This window comes from Dermochelys coriacea, chromosome 24, assembly GCF_009764565.3.
Source record: "Dermochelys coriacea isolate rDerCor1 chromosome 24, rDerCor1.pri.v4, whole genome shotgun sequence".
NCBI classification, from domain to species: Eukaryota; Metazoa; Chordata; order Testudines; family Dermochelyidae; genus Dermochelys; species Dermochelys coriacea.
The window spans coordinates 4,688,041-4,707,078 of NC_050091.1; the positions used below are offsets into that span (position 1 = coordinate 4,688,041).

The window sequence follows — 19,038 nt, forward strand, 5'->3', positions numbered from 1 at the left end:
TGTTCACCTTAGCAATATCAGAGGGACCGTCTGCAGGGCAGCAAGAGAAATGTGGGGCCCGAGTACATCGTGTTCCTTAGGGTCCCTCCCATTTCACTTTATTTACACAGGTGTTTGGGGGCTCCCTGAGCTAGGAGCCCTGGTACAATTGGAACCCCTTTCCCGCCCCTCTTGTCAACCTGGGCCAGGATCTTATTGTCAGCTCATCCCTTCTCCTCCCAAACACTCAGTCGTTCGTCTCATGTGATGTAAACATCCCCCTGGCTCTCTGCTCCTCCAAAGAGTCCTCCAGGGGAAAAAAAATGGTGTAAGCCCCAAGCCAGAGTGTGTGTTATAGGCCTCTCTCTCTGCCTTAGCCACAGCGAACGGGCCTCTGCCTACGGGGCTGAGCTCACGCAAGAGGGGCTCGGGCTTTTCCCACTGGAGGTCCCTGGGTCAGTCCCGGGCATCAGCCACCAGACAGGCACTCGCTGTTGCTAGGGGAGCTGAGCCAGCTATAGGTACAGAAGCATCCAAGGCAAGGCATGTTTATCTGTGGCACTTGCCCCCAGATCAGCAGAGTTGGTTCAACCTGCACAATGCTCCCCTCTCCATCCTCAGCCTCCCACTCCCTGCTCTCTGGCCTCCTGCAGTTTGCGCTTAGGCCAGGAGGTCCTGTGGCGGGTCCGGGATCTAAGAAGCCAGCTCATCAATAAAATGCAGTGCCCATGGCTTATGCAGGCTGGGCCAGTTTGCAAGTCGTGGGCACTTCCACAGGAGAGCAAAGAAGGATCGGGGCCACACTCCTAGGGTTGCCACGCCTCCAGGATTGCCCTGGAGTGTCCAGGAATTAAAGCGTAATCTTTCATTTGAGATTACGCCATGTGGTGAAACCCCCAGGAACGTGTCCGACCACAATCAGCACCCCTGCCTAGTCCAGCATTAACAAAAGCGGAGGGAGCATACCTGGCTGCGTTCAGCAGCCATGTGACTCTGGTGGGGGCGGTGAGCACTACCTGACAAACCTGTACGGTGACACCCAGGTCACACCCCATTGAGTCAGCCAGCCCAGCAGAGCTGCACCTTCAACTCGCCTGGCAAAGGAGTTACTCCCCGCCCAGCCCCCTCGAAAAGAGGCCTAAGAAGCACAGGTCTGGCTTTTTTTTTGTTTGTTTGGCTGGTGCAGCAAAGGGAACTTGGTCCTGTGGGTCTCCTCCCCCGCTGGCAATTCTCCTCCCAATCGCTTTCAACTTCCCTATCTTGGGAGGAAATTTTGTCCTCCACCTTCCTGGTTTATCAGATCGTGGCGAAAAAAAAAAAAACCCAACCATCCCACACACCCTGGCTGTTAAGGCAGCAGGCAAAGACTGAGAGGAGGATCCCAGGCCGGAGGGGGGCCAGGTGTGGCTTGGAGAGATGGGGACGGCGGAGGAAGACTATAACTTTGTCTTTAAGGGTGAGTTTTTTCGGCACCCCCTTTCTGTGGCTGGTTTCAGGCTGGCCTGCCCATTCTGCAACATGCTGGTTCTGCCTTTTGAAAGCGGTGGAATTGGGGGCCCGGGGCAAGGGGGCAGAGGATGGATGGGATGTGGGGTGGGTGCTGGAGCGGCGGTGGTGGTCTGGGGCACGAAGCACAAACAAGGGGTGGAGGGGAAACAAGCAGCCATCCAGAAGGGCAGCTGGGCAGAAGGGTCTTTCACCTGTGGTAGTGGAGATTCCTTGGTGGTGGATCTTTGAGGCCAAATCCCACCACACCTGGGTATAAGCCCCAGTGAAGTCAGTGCAGATGCACCTGGAATTTGGGTCAGATGAGCCTCTCTGCCACTCCACCGGGCATTGTCACTGCAAGGAACCCACTGAGCATCCTGTCAGTAAATCCACTGCCCAGCTCAGTGCCTGGACCGATAGCTGCATTGTGGGGTGCAGTCAGGGGGTCTGACACCTCCCTCTTAAGCATTAGGTACTGGTCACTGCTGGCCTATCTGGACGGGTGGGCCAATTGGATGTGGCCAGCCGTACAGCAGGGACACTGCTGGGGAACCACTGGAGTGGGACAGAGGGAGGGCAGCAAAGCCACTGTGGAGGCACGAGGGCTTCTGGTGACCCAGATCCCCAGGGATCCTGATGGATGTCCGGACTGAACACCCTGGGGGCTGATTCTCCTTCAAACTGTACCATGAGTGCTCATTTACATCCATGCAAAGACTCAGAATGGGTCACACCAGTGCAAATGTCTGCACAAGGGGGAGAGCAGTAGAGAATGGGGGGCTGGTAGCCATATGGATGGAAATAGCCCAGTAAGGATCCTGCCTGCACATGGGACTGCCCCAGCTGGTATGGAGCTGATGTAAGGGCTATAGAGAGTGGATCAAGGGTGTGGCCAGAATGCACGGTGCTGTGGCTATTCTGTGCTTCTCAGGCCCCATAAGGGGCAAGGGACTGTTTCTTGCTATGTGTAGTCACAGCCCCCGTCACGCTGGAGCGTCAGTTTTGGTATGAGCCTCCAGGTGCTACCATAATACAAAAAATAGTAACGCCCCCACAGCGTAATGCCCGATGACAGGATTGGGGCCTGATAGGATTGCACCCCTCTGGGGAGCAGTTTATTCTAACCTGGCCCAGTACCTGGAGTTGCAACAAAAGCCAGAATGAATTACATTTTTTAAAAACCAAAACAAAAGTCATTATCCCCCAAAAGGAAAGTGTTTTGGTTTTCTGGAAAAAAAAAATCAATTTTTTAACCACAATTTTACTTGCAGGGAAAAAATTTTTACATTCAAAACAATTCTAAATATTTTGAGGAAAATGTTTACTATTTTCTAGCCGGTTCTTTATGCCCATATTTCACTGGGAGAAGGACAGCTGCTCTGGCAACCAGATCCCAAACCTTTCAGGGCTTGATAGGTTAAAACTAGAGCTAGCTGGACAACCTTGGGGGTGGGGGCCTTCCATAGTGAACTTAGACACAAACAACAAAATCCTCAAAACTTTCAGATGAACCTTTCAATTTTTCATCAAAACACTGAAATAATGTCCAAAAACTGAAACATTTTTGGATTTTGCCCAAAGATTCTCATTTTTTTGCTTTTCCAACAAGAAAAAAAATTAAAAATTGTCGAGGAAATGAAATACTTCCTGTGAAAAATTTTGTTTAATTAAAAACCCCAGAGAAAAGCGGCTTGGATGGAAATATTTTGATCCTCCCTAGTGAAAGCCAACACCTTGAATTCCACCCAGAAGCTTTTTACGAGTAAGTGTTGATCATGGAACATGGACTGATGGGCTCCCTACCTGCAACTCCCCTTAATGAATAGTCTGTCACATTTTGCATTAGCTTCAGCCTCTGACTGGTCTTGAGTTGCACGTTCAAATCCCAACTGAGGTGTAATTTATATTCTTGTTATTTCATTTTGTGTTGTCTGGTTCCACGGTCAGGAAGGTTTTCCCAGCACTGGTGCTGCCTTGTATGGTCCCAGTATTCTGTAGGACTCCGAAATTAAGTGCTGGTGATGGTGGGGAAAACTATGTTGGTGTGGAATTGTGAAAGTGCAGGAGGAGTAAAGAAAAGCAAACTGGACCGGCATAGCTGAGTGGAAGGCAAAACATAAACACTGTCCAAGCAGTTTAAATGGGGAAAGTACATCGGGCATTTAAAAGTCATTCTGCTTCAGTAATCTTGGGAGTTGTCATTAAGATTATAGCTAAAGCAATTTAGGGTTTAGAAATATTATAATGACCTGGCCCGTGTGTATGTCACCACTTGTATTACAAAAAGAAAAGGAAAGGAAAGGAATGCATCCGATGAAGTGAGCTGTAGCTCACGAAAGCTTATGCTCTAATAAATTTGTTAGTCTCTAAGGTGCCACAAGTACTCCTTTTCTTTTTGCGAATACAGACTAACACGGCTGCTACTCTGACACTTGTATTACAGTACATTAGATGCTGTACATAAACATAAGAGACAGCCCTTGCCTGGCAGAGTTTACAGCAAGATAGTCAAAGGGGAAACATAACTAGGAGGTGTCTTGGGCAAGGGAACCAGCAAAGCTGAGCCAAGAACCCAGACCTCCTGATTGCCAGTCCAGTGCTCTAGTCACTGGATAACACTGCCTCTCTGGTATGTGTCACTGCCCACATCAGAACTATTCAACCGTGTGTCAAAGGCCCTATATTGCAAGTCGCTAATGAGGAGTTGCCTTTAGCTTGGGTGCCAGGGGCCTTAACTTTTGAAGTAGTGGGAATCTGAGTTCTGTCCCCAGGGTCACCATGAAGTGCCACATCCTAGGCCGCCACAGATTTGCTACATGAATTGTAAGCTGGCGATGTCCTTTTCAGAACAAAGCCAGGGAGACAAACAGCAGCTTGGCCCTTTAATGTCCCACTCACACAGCGCGACGGCGCGGGAAGGCTTGTGTTTGTGCAGACTTTGCACACACTGCCACCTGCCACACCTGCATGAGCGAGCAACACGGTCTGACCGCGTCAGAGCACAGGCAAGCTCAGCCGGGATCCTTCAGCCAGGTTTCAAGCAGCCACTGCAGAGTTAGCTGCCCCCGTTCCCTAGGGAGCAAAAGATCAGAGCTACCGGTTTGCTTTGCAAACGGAGCTGACACAGCTCAGCTCAGCTGCAGGGTGGCTTGAAACAGGGTGGAGACTGTCTCCGTTGCCACCTGGGTGGAATATCTGCTACATAAGCCATCTGGACAAAAGACATCTGCACATGTACAGACCTAGGGGGGCCATCAGCAAAGCGCCAATTGCAGGAGGAGGCAGGTTGACATGAAGACAAATCCCTCACTGTAGGGAGTGAGGAGTGGAGGCCAGATGGAGTCAGTCAGGGGAAGGCTTAGAGGGGAAAGGAAAAAAGATGGAGGACCTGATTTGTTAGAAAGCCAACAGCCAGAACCTATTTGCCTAGGGAGTCACGAGGACTAGCCCTACCCAGCTGTTACTGCCTATTCCCAGCTGGTGGGCCAGTTACTCAGAAACTGTCCTGGCTCTTGGGTGCAATTCTATGGCCTGACTGAGGGGACCAGAATGATCCTTCTTGGCCTTAAAAAGACAACAATGAGTTTGATACTTCCTGCTCCTCTTGCAGGTGTTTACGGCAGGGCAAAGTGGGGTGTCAAATGTTTCTGACTCAGAACGGGAGGCGTTTCACACTTGTTCGGCACTGGTGTAATTGACGACAGTTTGATGGGAGAATCAGGCCCAGTAACTACGAAGAAAGACAAACCCCGGACAGTTAGATTGTGTCTATTTGAATGGGTGGGATCTTAAACGTTTCACCGAAACACATTGCAAAAATCCATTTTGGTGAGAAGCAAAACTGCCTTGACATTTGAGATGGGCCCATGCGCCAAACAGCCAAGACATGAGGGTGCTCAGGAATAGAATCAGGCTGGAGAGAGGGTCAGGAATTTGTTGTGACCCTGCCCCTCCCCCACCCTGGAAAATTTTGAGATTTTGGCAAAATATTTCCATTCAGAAATACTGCCATGGTGCTTCATGGGAGTTGTAGTTAGAGTTCCTCGTGCTCCCATGCTCCTCTATTGGCCGGGCTCTCTAATCGAACTACATCTCCCAAGATGCACTGTGGTCTCTGCTCTTGATAAGGGGAGATGGTATCTTGTGGCAGTCCCGGGGAGGTGATGTCCAATGGGAGGAGATTTATAGATTCCAAGGCCAAAAGGGCCCACTGTGATCATCTAGTCTAACCTCCTGTTGGACACAGGCCGGAGACCTTCACAAACTAATTCCTGGAGCAGATCTGAAGCAGAAAGCATACAGGGAGTGGAAGATGGGAGGGATCAGCAAGGAAAGCCACCTAATTGAGGTCAGAAGATGTAGGGATAAAGTCAGAGAGGCTAAAAGTCGAGTAGAGTTGGACCTTGCAAAGGGAATTAAAACCAATAGTAAAAGGTTCTATAGCCATATAAATAAGAAGAAAACTAAGAAGGAAGAAGTGGGGCCGCTTAACACTGAGGATGGAGCGGAGGTTAAAGATAATCTAGATATGGCCCAATATCTAAACAAATACTTTGCCTCAGTCTTTAATAAGGCTAAAGAGGATCTTGGGGATAATGGTAGCATGACAAATGGGAAGGAGGATATAGAGGTAGATATTACCATATCAGAGGTAGAAGCGAAACTGAAACAGCTTAATGGGACTAAATCGGGGGGCCCAGATAATCTTCATCCAAGAATATTAAAGGAATTGGCACCTGAAATTGCAAGCCCATTAGCAAGAATTTTTAATGAATCTGTAAACTCAGGAATAGTACCGAATGATTGGAGAATTGCTAATATAGTTCCTATTTTTAAGAAAGGAAAAAAAAAGTGATCCAGGTAACTACAGGCCAGTTAGTTTGACATCTGTAGTATGCAAGGTCCTGGAAAAAATTTTGAAGGAGAAATTAGTTAAGGACATTGAAGTCAATGGTAAATGGGACAAAATACAACATGGTTTTACAAAAGGTAGATCGTGCCAAACCAACCTAATCTCCTTTTTTGAAAAAGTAACAGATTTTTTAGATAAAGGAAATGCAGTGGATCTAATTTACCTAGATTTCAGTAAGGCATTTGATACCGTGCCACATGGGGAATTATTAGTTAAATTGGAGAAGATGGGGATCAATATGAACATCAGAAGGTGGATAAGGAATTGGTTAAAGGGGAGACTGCAACGGGTCCTACTGAAAGGCGAACTGTCAGGTTGGAGGGAGGTTACCAGTGGAGTTCCTCAGGGATCGGTTTTGGGACCAATCTTATTTAATCTTTTTGTTACTGACCTTGGCACAAAAAGTGGGAGTGTGCTAATAAAGTTTGCAGATGATACAAAGCTGGGAGGTATTGCCAATTCGGAGAAGGATCGGGATATTATACAGGAGGATCTGGATGACCTTGTAAACTGGAGTAATAGTAATAGGATGAAATTTAATAGTGAGAAGTGTAAGGTTATGCATTTAGGGATTAATAACAAGAATTTTAGTTATAAGTTGGGGACGCATCAATTAGAAGTAACGGAAGAGGAGAAGGACCTTGGAGTATTGGTTGATCATAGGATGACTATGAGCTGCCAATGTGATACGGCTGTGAAAAAAGCTAATGCGGTTTTGGGATGCATCAGGAGAGGCATTTCCAGTAGGGATAAGGAGGTTTTAGTACCGTTATACAAGGCACTGGTGAGACCTCACCTAGAATACTGTGTGCAGTTCTGGTCTCCCATGTTTAAAAAGGATGAATTCAAACTGGAGCAGGTACAGAGAAGGGCTACTAGGATGATCCGAGGAATGGAAAACTTGTCTTATGAAAGGAGACTTAAGGAGCTTGGCTTGTTTAGCCTAACTAAAAGAAGGTTGAGGGGAGATATGATTGCTCTCTATAAATATATCAGAGGGATAAATATAGGAGAGGGAGAGGAATTATTTCAGCTCAGCACCAATGTGGACACAAGAACAAATGGGTATAAACTGGCCACCAGGAAGTTTAGACTTGAAATCAGACGAAGGTTTTTAACCATCAGAGGAGTGAAGTTTTGGAATAACCTTCCAAGGGAAGCAGTGGGGGCAAAAGATCTATCTGGTTTTAAGATTCTACTCAATAAGTTTATGGAGGAGATGGTATGATGGGATAATGGGATTTTGGTAAGTAATTTATCTTTAAATATTCAGGGTAAATAGGCCAAATCCCCTGAGATGGGATATTAGATGGATGGGATCTGATTTACTATAGAAAATTCTTTCCTGGGTATCTGGCTGGTGAATCTCGCCCATGTGCTCAGGGTTTGGCTGATTGCCATGTTTGGGGTCGGGAGGGAGTTTTCCTCCAGGGCAGATTGGAGAGGCCCTGGAGGTTTTTTTGCCTTCCTCTGTAGCATGGGGCATGGTTGACTGGAGGGAGGCTTCTCTGCTCCTTGAAGTTTTGAACCATGATTTGAGGACTTCAATAGCTCAGACATGGGTGAGGTTTTTCATAGGAGTGGTGGGTGACATTCTGTGGCCTGCGCTGTGCAGGAGGTCGGACTAGATGATCAGAGTGGTCCCTTCTGACCTTAGTATCTATGAATCTATGAATCTTTCAGAAACATACCCAGTCTTGATGAAGATGAAGTCCAACTGGGGATTTTACTCTGGAAGCCAGGGTAAATTATTCCAGTGCAAATCATGGCATATATAGGTTTAACCTGTCTACTTTGCCCAAATAAATTTGTTAGTTTCTAAGGTGCCATTAGGACTCCTTGTTGTTTTTCCTGTCTACTTTAGTGGTTTGCAGAAGTGCAGCTATGCCAGGAGATGACGTTAGGGCAAGCTCTCGGTTATTATTAGATCACCAGTATTTTCAATCCCATGCCTTCAAACTTATAAATCAAGGCCCTAGAACTCATGAGATTGTGTTAAAAATCATGAGATTTTAACAGTAGTGAATTGGGGGGTTGCTTTTGTTTGCCTTCTGATGTTGAAGACTTTAGAGGTCACATTTTCATGTTTGGCTCTGTAATCCTGAAAGCCAGAAACTACCTTCTCTTCCTGACATGAGAATCTCAGCTTTCATTTACTCACGTGACCCTGGACGCTAGAGATTTTAAGAAAAGCACCAAATATCATGATCCTTTGCAAAAGTTGGCAACATTTGGTCTGCACCCTACTGTGTGCTAGGGGCTATATGTACACACGGACAATGCCTGATCCTGAACAGCTAACAGTCTACATAGACATTGGGTGGGAGAGGAAACTGAGGCACAGAGAGAGGAATGGACATGCCCACAGTCACCCCACAGTCCAGTGGCAGCACCAAGCATAGAACCCATGTCTACAGATTGCCCTACCTGCCTGATCACACCACTTCTCTTTCAATATGGACACAACCTCAGTTTCCCCTCTGGCATGTGTGGATCTCAAGTGTGGCAGGCGGAGAAGGGGGTAAAAGCACTGAAGAGAAATAGGAGCACTATAAAGGTGCAACAGTGGACAGAGGGATTCAAGGCATGTGCTGGGCCTGGAACTACTGTGAACTCCTGGTTTGAAACTAAGGGCTCGTCTACATGAGGAGAGTGCTCAGAATAAACTATTCTGAAATCGTTTCCCATGTGGATGCTCTTATTCCAGAATAAGAGTGCTTTTTCCCTGCGTTAGCTTAATCCGGATTAAACTACAAAGTGCCAGTGTCCCTTTAAAAGTGGAGGGGATTTGTTAACTTTCCAGGCAGGCTGCACAGGCAGTAAGTTTACACAGGTATTTAGGAGGGGAGGAGTGAATAAGGTGGGTTTGATCATAAGTTATTATTACAACAGTGATGATCAGGTGAGCACCCACTGGTCGTTTAATGCATTTTTTAAGGACTGGGGAGAAGTTTATTTGTGGGTTGACAATTGTTACTTTAATTGCAGTGGAGTGTCTAGGACAGGGATTCTCAAACTGGGGCTTGGGACCCCTCAGGGGATCGCGAGGTTATTACATGGGGGGGTCACAAGCTGTCAACCTCCACCCCAAACCCCACTTTGCCTCCAGCATTTATAATGGTGTTAAATATATTTAAAAATGTTTTTAATTTATAAGGGGGGGAGGTCACACTCAGAGGCTTGCTACGTGAAATGGGTCACCAGTAAAAAAGTTTGAGAATCTCTGCTCTAGGATGTAAAATCAGTGGTGTAAATAAACGAATTCAATCAAAACCGTGGAAGGCTTGGCAGGGCTGAGACAGGAGAAGAAAGTATGGCCCAGAGGTTGGGGTAGTAATTAAGCGATGTGGCTTACATTCCTTGGTCTGAAATTCAATAAAGACCAGGGCAAAGTCCTGCACTGAAGAAATAAAAATCAAATGCACAACTACAAAATGGGGCAGCTAGGCGCCATACTGCTGAGAAGGATCTGGGGGTTAGAGGGGATCACACATTGAATATAAGTCAACAATGTGATGCAGTTGCGAAAGAGGCTAATAGCATTCTGGGGTGTATTAACAGGAGCTTCGTACGTACACGGGAGGGAATTGTCCTGCTCTACTTAGCGCTGGTGCAGTCTCAGTTGGAGTCCTGTGTCCAGCACTTTAGAAAACGTGGCCAAATTGGAGGGAGCCCAGAGGAAAGCAACAAAAATGACCAAAGATTTAGAAAACCTGACTGATGAGGAAAGGTTAAAAAAAGGGGGCATGTATAGTCTTGAGCAAAGAAGTCTAAGGCAGGACCTGATAACAGGCTTCCAATATATGAAGGGCTGTGATAAAAAGGACTTTGATCAATTATTCTCTATGTCCACTGAAGGCAGGACAAGAAGTCATTGACTAAATCTGTAGTAAGAGAGATTTAGGTTAGATATTAGGAAAAACTTTTAATCTCAGGGTAGTTAACCTCTGGAACAGACTTCCAAGGGAGTTTGTGGAATCGCCGTCACTGGAGGTTTTAAGAACAGGTTGGACAAAACCTGTCAAGGTCAGTCTAGGTTTTCTGGGTTCTGCCTCGGCGCAGGGCACTGGACTTGATGACTTCTCGAGGTCCCAGCCCTGCATTTCTAGGATTCCCTCCTCTGCCACAGACTCGCTAAGTGACGCTGGGCAAGTCACTTAGCTTGTCAGTGCCTCAGGTTCCCCACCTGTACAATGGGGCTAATAGCACTGCCCCGGGCTCACAAGGAGGGCTTGTGAGAATAAACAAATTAAAGGCTGTGAGGCACTCAGGGTGGAGTGGTCTCAGAACCCAGGCTCCAGGTGCAGCCTGCACATCTACACTGCTATTTTTAGTCCCCCAGCATGAACCCAAGTAATTTGACCCTGGCTCTGAGACGCACTGCTGCATGTATTTCTCTGCTGTGTAGACATACCCCTAGCTACTAGCCACATTCCTGGCTCTGTGCTAGAAAATTCAAGTGCATTCCACAAAACAGAGAGATCAGAAGATATAGCACCATAAGAAAAGGCAAATCTTCCATAAAGCTTTTTCAGCTGCTGTTTAGAATAGAGAGACAGAGAAAAAGAAAGCGCTCTTAGGTTTTGTTTTCACTTTGGCTTAATACAGGTGTGTTAAGAGGCTGTAGCATGAAAAGAAGGAAAACTGTAGCCCAGTAGAAGAAATTTGGGGTATTTTATGAAAGTTCCAGCAAACAAAGTGATTGTTGTCTAGGGTGATCCAGAATCACCAACCCCAAGTATTCAAAAATCATGAGTCAGGCCCCCAAAATCATGACTGGCTTAAAATCTTGAGATTTTTAAAATAAATAATTTTGGGGGTTCTTTTTATTTGTCTTCTGGATTCATTTGCTTCACGTTTTCTAGTTTTTCTCCACCAACACAAGGGCTAGAAACTTCCTGGGGTTTTTGAGATGAAAGCTGAGATTCTCACATAGTCAGCTGACTCCAGCAGCTGGGACTTTAAGTTCGCCCAAATGTCTCAAGAGCTGATGTAAAATTGCGAGACTTGGGGCAGCATTGGCAGTCGTATCATGTGTGTGTGTAGCTAGAAAACTTTTGTTTCTTTGTCCTGCACTGCTGTATTTCTAAGAACTCTCCCTGAATGCAGAGACAGCAGCTGTTGTGAAGCTGCTTCCATGCAGACTGTTACAGAGGAGCTGTATCCACTGTGTTCTCTCTCTCTCATAAGGGACTTTCCTTTTGTTCTTTCTTTTTTGTTTGGTTTCCTTAATCTGATTCTGACTGAAATTTGCTCCTTGCATATGGAAAAACATAACAGATGAGGGCTAGGAAGAAATTTTCCTTATGGGCATGTTTTTCCCATAACTGCTTAATGCAGAGATAGGATACTGGACTAAATGGACTCAAGTGCTGCTCCCATGTGGCAATTGCTATGTTTCTAGATGCAGCAGTTGTCTGTTACACTAGAGTATTGGCCCAACTCACCATTTCCCTGCAATTTGTGTCATCATTTGCACCAATGCACAATGGTAATTCCGGCTAGGTAGCATACAATACCCACTTTTGGTGGTGTAAATGACAACAAGAGGCGCAAGGCAGTGGAGAATCAGGCACCAAAATATTTGCATTGCAGCCATATAGGGGACAACAATTCCTCTGCATTTGTACATTGCTGTGCGCCATGAGAAAGTTCAATACATTCTTAATAAAACAATGATGGACTGGCTGGTATGTACGATTATTTATACTGCGGTAGCACCAGAAGCTCTAGTCATAGATCAGGGCCTCATTGTGATAGGCACAATACAAGAAGAACAAAAGTCCCTGTCCCCAAAGAGCTTACAGTCAAAGTCATGTTCCATAGCTCTCTACTGGAATCAGAACACCTCAACTGGGTGTCATATGCCCTATACTGCTTCCAGCTCATGAGGATTCTCCATCTTCCTGTGCTTTTGAATTAGGAGGATCAGAATTCTATCCCTGGTGCACAATTGCCATTTGCATCTCATTTTGCTAGGAGTTTCCCTCTTGTCTCCCTAGTGGTCCTGATTGGAGAGTCTGGCGTAGGGAAGACCAATCTGCTCTCGCGCTTCACACGCAATGAATTCAACCATGACAGCCGCACCACCATTGGCGTGGAGTTCTCCACCCGCACCGTCATGGTGGGCAACGCCATGGTGAAGGCACAGATCTGGGACACGGCCGGGCTGGAGCGCTACCGTGCCATCACCTCAGCGTAAGCGGGCCACACTGCTTGATGCAACAACGGGAGGGCTTGGCGACGGCAGCAGCAGTTCCTAGGGGAGGCAAGCACATCTCAATGCAGAACTCCCCAGGGGGTAGCCAAGGGGGCTATGGTATGTGAGCTGCCCATACTCGGTGTGACTCACTGTCTCCCTCCAGCGGCTGGGCCACACAGGGGTTTATGACTCCGCTGCAGTCTTTGAGGTAACAGTTCTTTTAGCTCAGGTGGTAGATGCTCGTGCATTTAGAGCCAAAGATCTTGGGTTCAATCCCTGCTGCTAACCCCCAGCTTAGAGGAGTCGTGGTACCCCTAGGGCAGATGGGACGGAGAGTGTCTATCACCCAAATGAAGTCACAGGGCCTGATTCTCCATTGTCCTGCACTTCCGAGTCAATTACATGAGTGCAAAACTGACTTAGGACACTGCTGTTTGGACTGCGGGATCTGCAGCAAGTGTAAACAGGCGTCGGGTCCCTGATTTCCTTGAGGCTCCACTCAGATCTACATGCAGGACCGAGCAGGATTTTAGCAGCCAACAGGCCCAAGCTCACTGCGCAGGGGTGGGGATCTCCCTCAACAGCAAGAGAAATGTTTTTATTGTGAAAATGGCGAGGGGGAGAGTCAGCAACGCCGGGGTGTTTATTTGACTGTGAGGGACGCCCAGCAGCATTTGAACCCCAGCTTTCCCCAGGCACAGCACAGATTTCTACCGGAGGAGTTAAAGGAGTGACTCCACTGCTTGGAAGCAGTAGTAGGTTGTTATCCTAGTAGCGCAGCCACAGGGAGGGAGGGGGCAGGGGGAAGGACAGAGATGTGATAGCCACTCTGTGGGACCGCTCTTCGAGCAGCTGGGTTATAGGTAGATGCACTATGAGTATGTCTACACTGCACAGTAAGCCCAGGTCAGTGGGACCTGACCTTGAGGACTCCGATTCCTAGCCCACGCTTGAGCGTTCACATTGCCCTGTAAACCTGGGCTTACAATTGCTGGGTCTCACAGCCCTGCTAATGCGTCCACACTGCACTGTGCAGACCTTCTGACTCAGGTCTGAGGCTTGAGCTGCATCCACACTGCAAACTGACAGGGCATGGACCCGAGTTTCAGCAGGACTCGGCCTCTGACCCATCCCCCAAGCAGAGACTTTAGACCTAGGTCCTGAGTGCTCGCTGACCCAAGTCAGACAGATTTGTGTGAGGACGAAAGAGAGACTTGGGCTCAAACCTGAGTCAGTGCCTGGGCTTAGCGTGCAGTGGAGACATACCCTAAGAGGTCTGACCCCACTGGAGGCGGGGGGGCTGTGCCAGGCTCCAGCTCAGGCCCTGTTGTAAATGCCGCCCGCTCTCTCTCGGCAGGTATTACAGGGGAGCAGTGGGCGCCCTCCTGGTTTTCGACATCACAAAGCACCAGACCTACGACGTGGTGGAGCGCTGGCTGAAGGAGCTGTACGACCACGCTGAGGCCACCATCATCGTCATGCTGGTGGGCAACAAGACAGACTTAGCCCAGGCCCGCGAGGTGCCGACCGAGGAGGCCAAGATGTTTGCAGGTATGGAGCTGCCTGCCCGGGCAGACCCACCCCGAGACAGCCAGCGCCCACTGGGTTCTGCTATCCCACCCCGAGAACACATCCTGAAAACCTCCCGTCTCTGCTCTTCTCTGGTGCTGGGCCCGCATGAGCTAAACAGGGTCAGTAATGTGATAGACCAAGGGGTGCCAGGCTGCAAGGATGTGGGGGCTCGGTAGGGGGCACTCTCCCTGTTGACTAGTATTGATCCCGGGGCAGCTGTACTGTTGGGATCAGGGTGGGGATGCTCTCCTCTCCCTGACTGTGATGCCCCAGTGTCGTTCTGCTGGGGGAGATGCCATGCTAGATGGGCCAAGGGCCTGCCCTGTTCTGGCCGGAAAAGGGATGTTCGGGTAGCCGGACCCCCAAATGGTACCATGGTTCCCATGCCTCTTGGGTGCTCCTGTCCTTGCAGAAAACAATGGGCTGCTGTTCATCGAGACGTCTGCGCTGGACTCCACGAACGTCGAGCAGGCCTTCGAGACCATACTGAGAGGTGCGCCCGGAGCAGGGGAACACAGAGTCGGGGTGCGGGATTCTGAGCAGAGCACGCTCCGGGGGTGGTTGATGGAGAAGCACCGGCGGGGGGTGTGTGAACTCTCCATAGAAAGAGCTCAAGGTGCCATGCGATATCTGCCCCACCACCAGGGAGCACTAAGGAGACCGAGTGGGTTATTGCACTCTCCTTGAATCCGGTATCCCACCTCCTGCCATGACAAACCAGCCCATTGGCCCATCTGTTCCCACATCCTACTGGGCCCTGTCCGACCATTACCCCCGGAGCTTCTCTCTGCACCAAGAAGGGCAGGTTAACGACTAGGCCAACTGGTCTCCCATTTGGGGCTAGACAGGGGATTTTCCTAGGTCAGCGGCAGGGACAAAACACTGTGTGACACTCTGGAGAGAGATATGGCTGGGGAGCAGGTGTGGGCAAGGAGTTACCCGCATGCTGCCCGTTTCCACCACGGTTCAAGGGGACAGGATTAAAGAACACCCCGAAGCAGGGCTGATGGGGGGGGGCATAAAAGAGGGACAGTCGTACCAGAGCCCTGAACTCGGGGTTAGGGGGCACCCCAAAATGTCGGTGTAAATAAAATGAAATGGGAGGAGGTAGGACCCTAGCAAACATGCTGTATCAGGGCCCCCCATTTCTCTCTATGGGCCCGCACCATGCTGAAAACCTAGCAGGCCCAGAAGATCCACCCATATTATGCCAAGCCCCAGCAGAGATTGAACCCGGGACCGCTAGCGCTTTAAGCAGGAGCTGGTACAGCATGCACTAATAGAGCCAACTGTGTTGGTGAAGGCAGCAGGAGGCTCATCAGCCTGTCTGTGGCCTAGTCCCCGCTGGAGGGGGACACAGCACCACCCAGTGTGGGTTACCCACAGCCGGGGGAACACTCCAGGATCCCTCATTATCATTCCCCCTTCCAGACATTTTCAGCAAAGTGCAGAAGCAGCAGCGGGGAAGCCCCCAGGACAACGCGGTGTCGCTCTCCAGCGAGAGCCCCCACGGCGCACCCCAGACCCCGGAGGAGAAGCGAGCGTGCTGCGTGAGCCTCTGACAGCTGGCCCGGGAGTCACCGTGGAGGCACAAGCCCCTCCATCCACTCTGCTTTCTGACTGGGGGAATATCCGTCCCCTCCCTCTGCACCGAGCCAGGCTGGGGCTGGGCGACGGAAACATGGCTGCAACTGAGCAGTCCCTTCGCCCCCTCTCATGTGCCCCTCGGCAAAGCCGTTCCCCCCCCCCATAGCAGCACTAGAGAAGGGGATGCTGCATACCCAGACCTCTGCCCCCTGGTGTCTGCCAAGCCACAGCAGGGGGAATCTTGGGGGGGGGGGGGGCTGGCCAAACTTCCCCCCTAGCAGAGGGGGAGTCAGCCATAGGAACACGCCCATCTATCTTAGTTATCTGTTACCCATTACCACAGTGTCTGAGCACCTTTTTAATGTATTTATCCTCACAACCCTCTGTGGGATAGGGCAGTGCTATTATCCCCATTGTACAGATGGGGAAACTGAGGCACAGGAAGACCAGGTGACATGCCTAGGGTCAAACAGGGGATATGTGGCAGAGCTAGGAATTGAACCTGGGTCTCTCAAGTTCCAGGCTAGCGCCATAACCACTGGGCAGTCCTTCCTCTCTTCCTTCAACCATGAGATTTCAAGGAAGGAATTTAAATATTATCAGTATATTGGTCCTGCCATTGGATCCACGCACGCTCAGAATCTGGCCTCAACGCCACTCAGCTCAGTGGGGCTTGCCCCAAATTCACACAGCTGCATCAGAGGTCAGAATCCGGCCCTCCCTGTTGAAGTCAGTGGAGGGTGCGGCCACATGGCTCCGATTCCAGGATCGGAGCCACGATTTTTGCCCAGATGCTGCCGCTTTAAACACCCCGTCCATTTCACTGTCTCCCATAACCTGGTCGTTCGCCTAGTGGCGTGCATACAACACCGCTGTCCTAGCCCCTGGGTACAGAATGTCTTTCTCTGAATAGACAGCCTCTGTAAAAATACGACTCTGCCCTATACAGAATGGCAATACGGGAGTGGAGAGAGAGAAAACAGACATCTCTAGTTCTGGGGCATGGGTTGCCTAATTAGCCTTTCCTTGTGCGGCAGCCTTGCTTGAAGGTCTGAGGTCTTGGAAACGGGAGGATGAGATGGAGGGAGGAACTCTGTTAAAATAACTCAGTGAAGGGCTTGGATTTCAGAGGGGCTGCCCGTGCCTCGCTCCGGTAGACTCCACCTGGAATTGTGACTACCTCACCAAATCATCCCTTCCGTCAATAGACACTGAACACGGGTCTCCTAACTTCTGGCTGCTAAGGACTTGACCCAAAGCCCCTTGATGTCACCAAAGTTCTCCCCATGGAGTCCAATGGGCATTGGATCCAGTTTATAGAGAAGGAAGTTGCGGGGGAGATGGGGGTAGGGGGAGGTTGCCCCGAATTAATGGGTTAAACGTCTGAGCTCTTTATGGGACCTGGACTGGATTGTGATCTCTGGGCAATCTTGAGAAGCTGGAGTCATGCTGACTTCAGTGGAACAAATCCACAGACACCAGAATCTGGCCCTAACGCCACGTCTCAGCCGGTGTAAATAGGCAAAACTCCGCCCAAGTTATGCCGATATACACCAGCCCAGTGGGTTGACTCTGACTGTGTGCGCCAATGTATCCGAGATCAGACTCTGCTCACCACCATTGGAGTTAGTGGGGTGACTCTGGATTTGCACGGATGTGTCTGCGATCAGAATTTGGCCCAGTTCCACTGGAGCAACTCAATTCGCAAAGGTGTATCTGGGATCAGAATTTGGCCAATTGGAGTCCGGGGAGGTGCCTCTGGATTTACACCAGTGCAATTTAACTCATTGGGGCAGATTCTGTGCCGAGACAGAAATTCTAAATCCCTGTCACACCTCTTCTTCTTGTTTAAACCTGGCTTTTGCCTGCCATTAATCTAACCGCAGCATCTTGTGAACATCTGAATTCAGTGGGAATTATTTATATGATCGCCAGAGCGGGGCTGGATCTTTTTGTACAGATTGTCTCACGAGCAGCCCTGGTGAGGGAGTGTGCGTGATGCGATGGACTATAGGACCTTGACCCAAACATTAAAACATTTAGAGAACGTTTCAAAGACAGCAGTCTACCTATCTTGCATATTCCTGGTGTGTTTCCCTTTAGGATCTCATCTAATTTTTCCATATCCCTTCCCTACTCTCAGGGATGTTAATGGGAAGGATGCGGAGTGAACCTGCAAGATAAGGGGTTTCAGATTGGACGACCAAGTGTCTGTGAGCTCTGAAGTGGCCCTGTAGCACTACTTCCATCAGGGGGGCGGTTGTGTCGGGAGATTTCACAGCACACAGCTCTGATTGCAAATCTCAGTCCCCATCCGTAGCCCCACCTCTGCATCCCCTGGGCTCCCCACACACAGCTCTGCTGATGCCCCTCGTTACAACCCATTCCAGTCCCCAGCTGTTCCAGCCCTGGGTTCTCCCAGTGAGATTTTTTTATAGCCGACGTGGGGGGGCTTCATTTATTCCCTCTCCATGGTCCCCAGTTGCATTTGGTCTACGCAGAAGAAAGAAACTACATACTTTGCCTTGTGACGAAACTCTGCCCACGGGCTGAAGGGGAGCAAGAGCTGATCTCCGCTGACAGTTCGGGTAATTCGTCTAGGGCAAAGCCCAGCCCCGCCTAAACCCTCCAACTGAATGGGCTCAAAGCTGGGCCTTGTCCCTTGTGCTGCTGCCGATGCGGAGAGGTGACTCTCACCCCGGCTGAGAGAAGAATTCAGCTGCTTTCTCTTCGCTGTATTAGCTCCCACAGGGCTCTGGGGTGTGGGGCCGATCCTCAGGTGGCGTCTATCAGCATCACTCCATTGGTCTCAGCAGAGCTACCCCACAGCTGCTCGCTACGAGATCTGAGTCAGCCCGAGGCCTCGCTACGAGAGAGAGAGAGAGAGAGAGAGAGAGGGCCCTACTGCGAAGATCACACAGGGAATCATCCGAGTTTAAAGGGAGGGTAGCAGGGGTCAGTCCCAGAGGGCTGGCGGGGCCTCAGCATAGCAGTCACCCTGCCTCGGTTTCTCACCCAGTTCCAGACCTCTCTACCTGCAGACCTCCCCTGAGTTTAATCTCTCTTGGCAGAGCTAACAGCAGGCCCTGATAATGCTCAGGACTGGAGGTAGTGATCTGTCACTGGCCCCTGGTCCCAGCTTGGTCTGCTGAGCCTTTCTGAACATCTGTTCTTAAAGAAGCCAGGCCTTGGACAACAGCTGGCTAGCCCTGCCCCCCCCCCCCAGCACCACCCTCAGCGGGGACAGTGAGAGTTTAGCAGCACAGAGCATGGCAAGCAGAGAGCCTGGCATTCGGGA

General features: G+C 49.6%; 1 protein-coding gene across 1 annotated transcript; it reads left to right on the plus strand.

The window, feature by feature from the left end:
- Positions 1-1,027: 1,027 nt before the first annotated feature.
- RAB25 (RAB25, member RAS oncogene family) lies at positions 1,028-17,789 on the plus strand. The gene is made up of 5 exons (XM_038382775.2): positions 1,028-1,435; positions 12,382-12,577; positions 13,939-14,132; positions 14,566-14,646; positions 15,585-17,789. Exons 1-5 carry the CDS (start codon positions 1,396-1,398, stop codon positions 15,713-15,715), a joined length of 642 nt encoding a protein of 213 aa, XP_038238703.1. The 5' UTR covers positions 1,028-1,395; the 3' UTR covers positions 15,716-17,789.
- Positions 17,790-19,038: the final 1,249 nt, after the last annotated feature.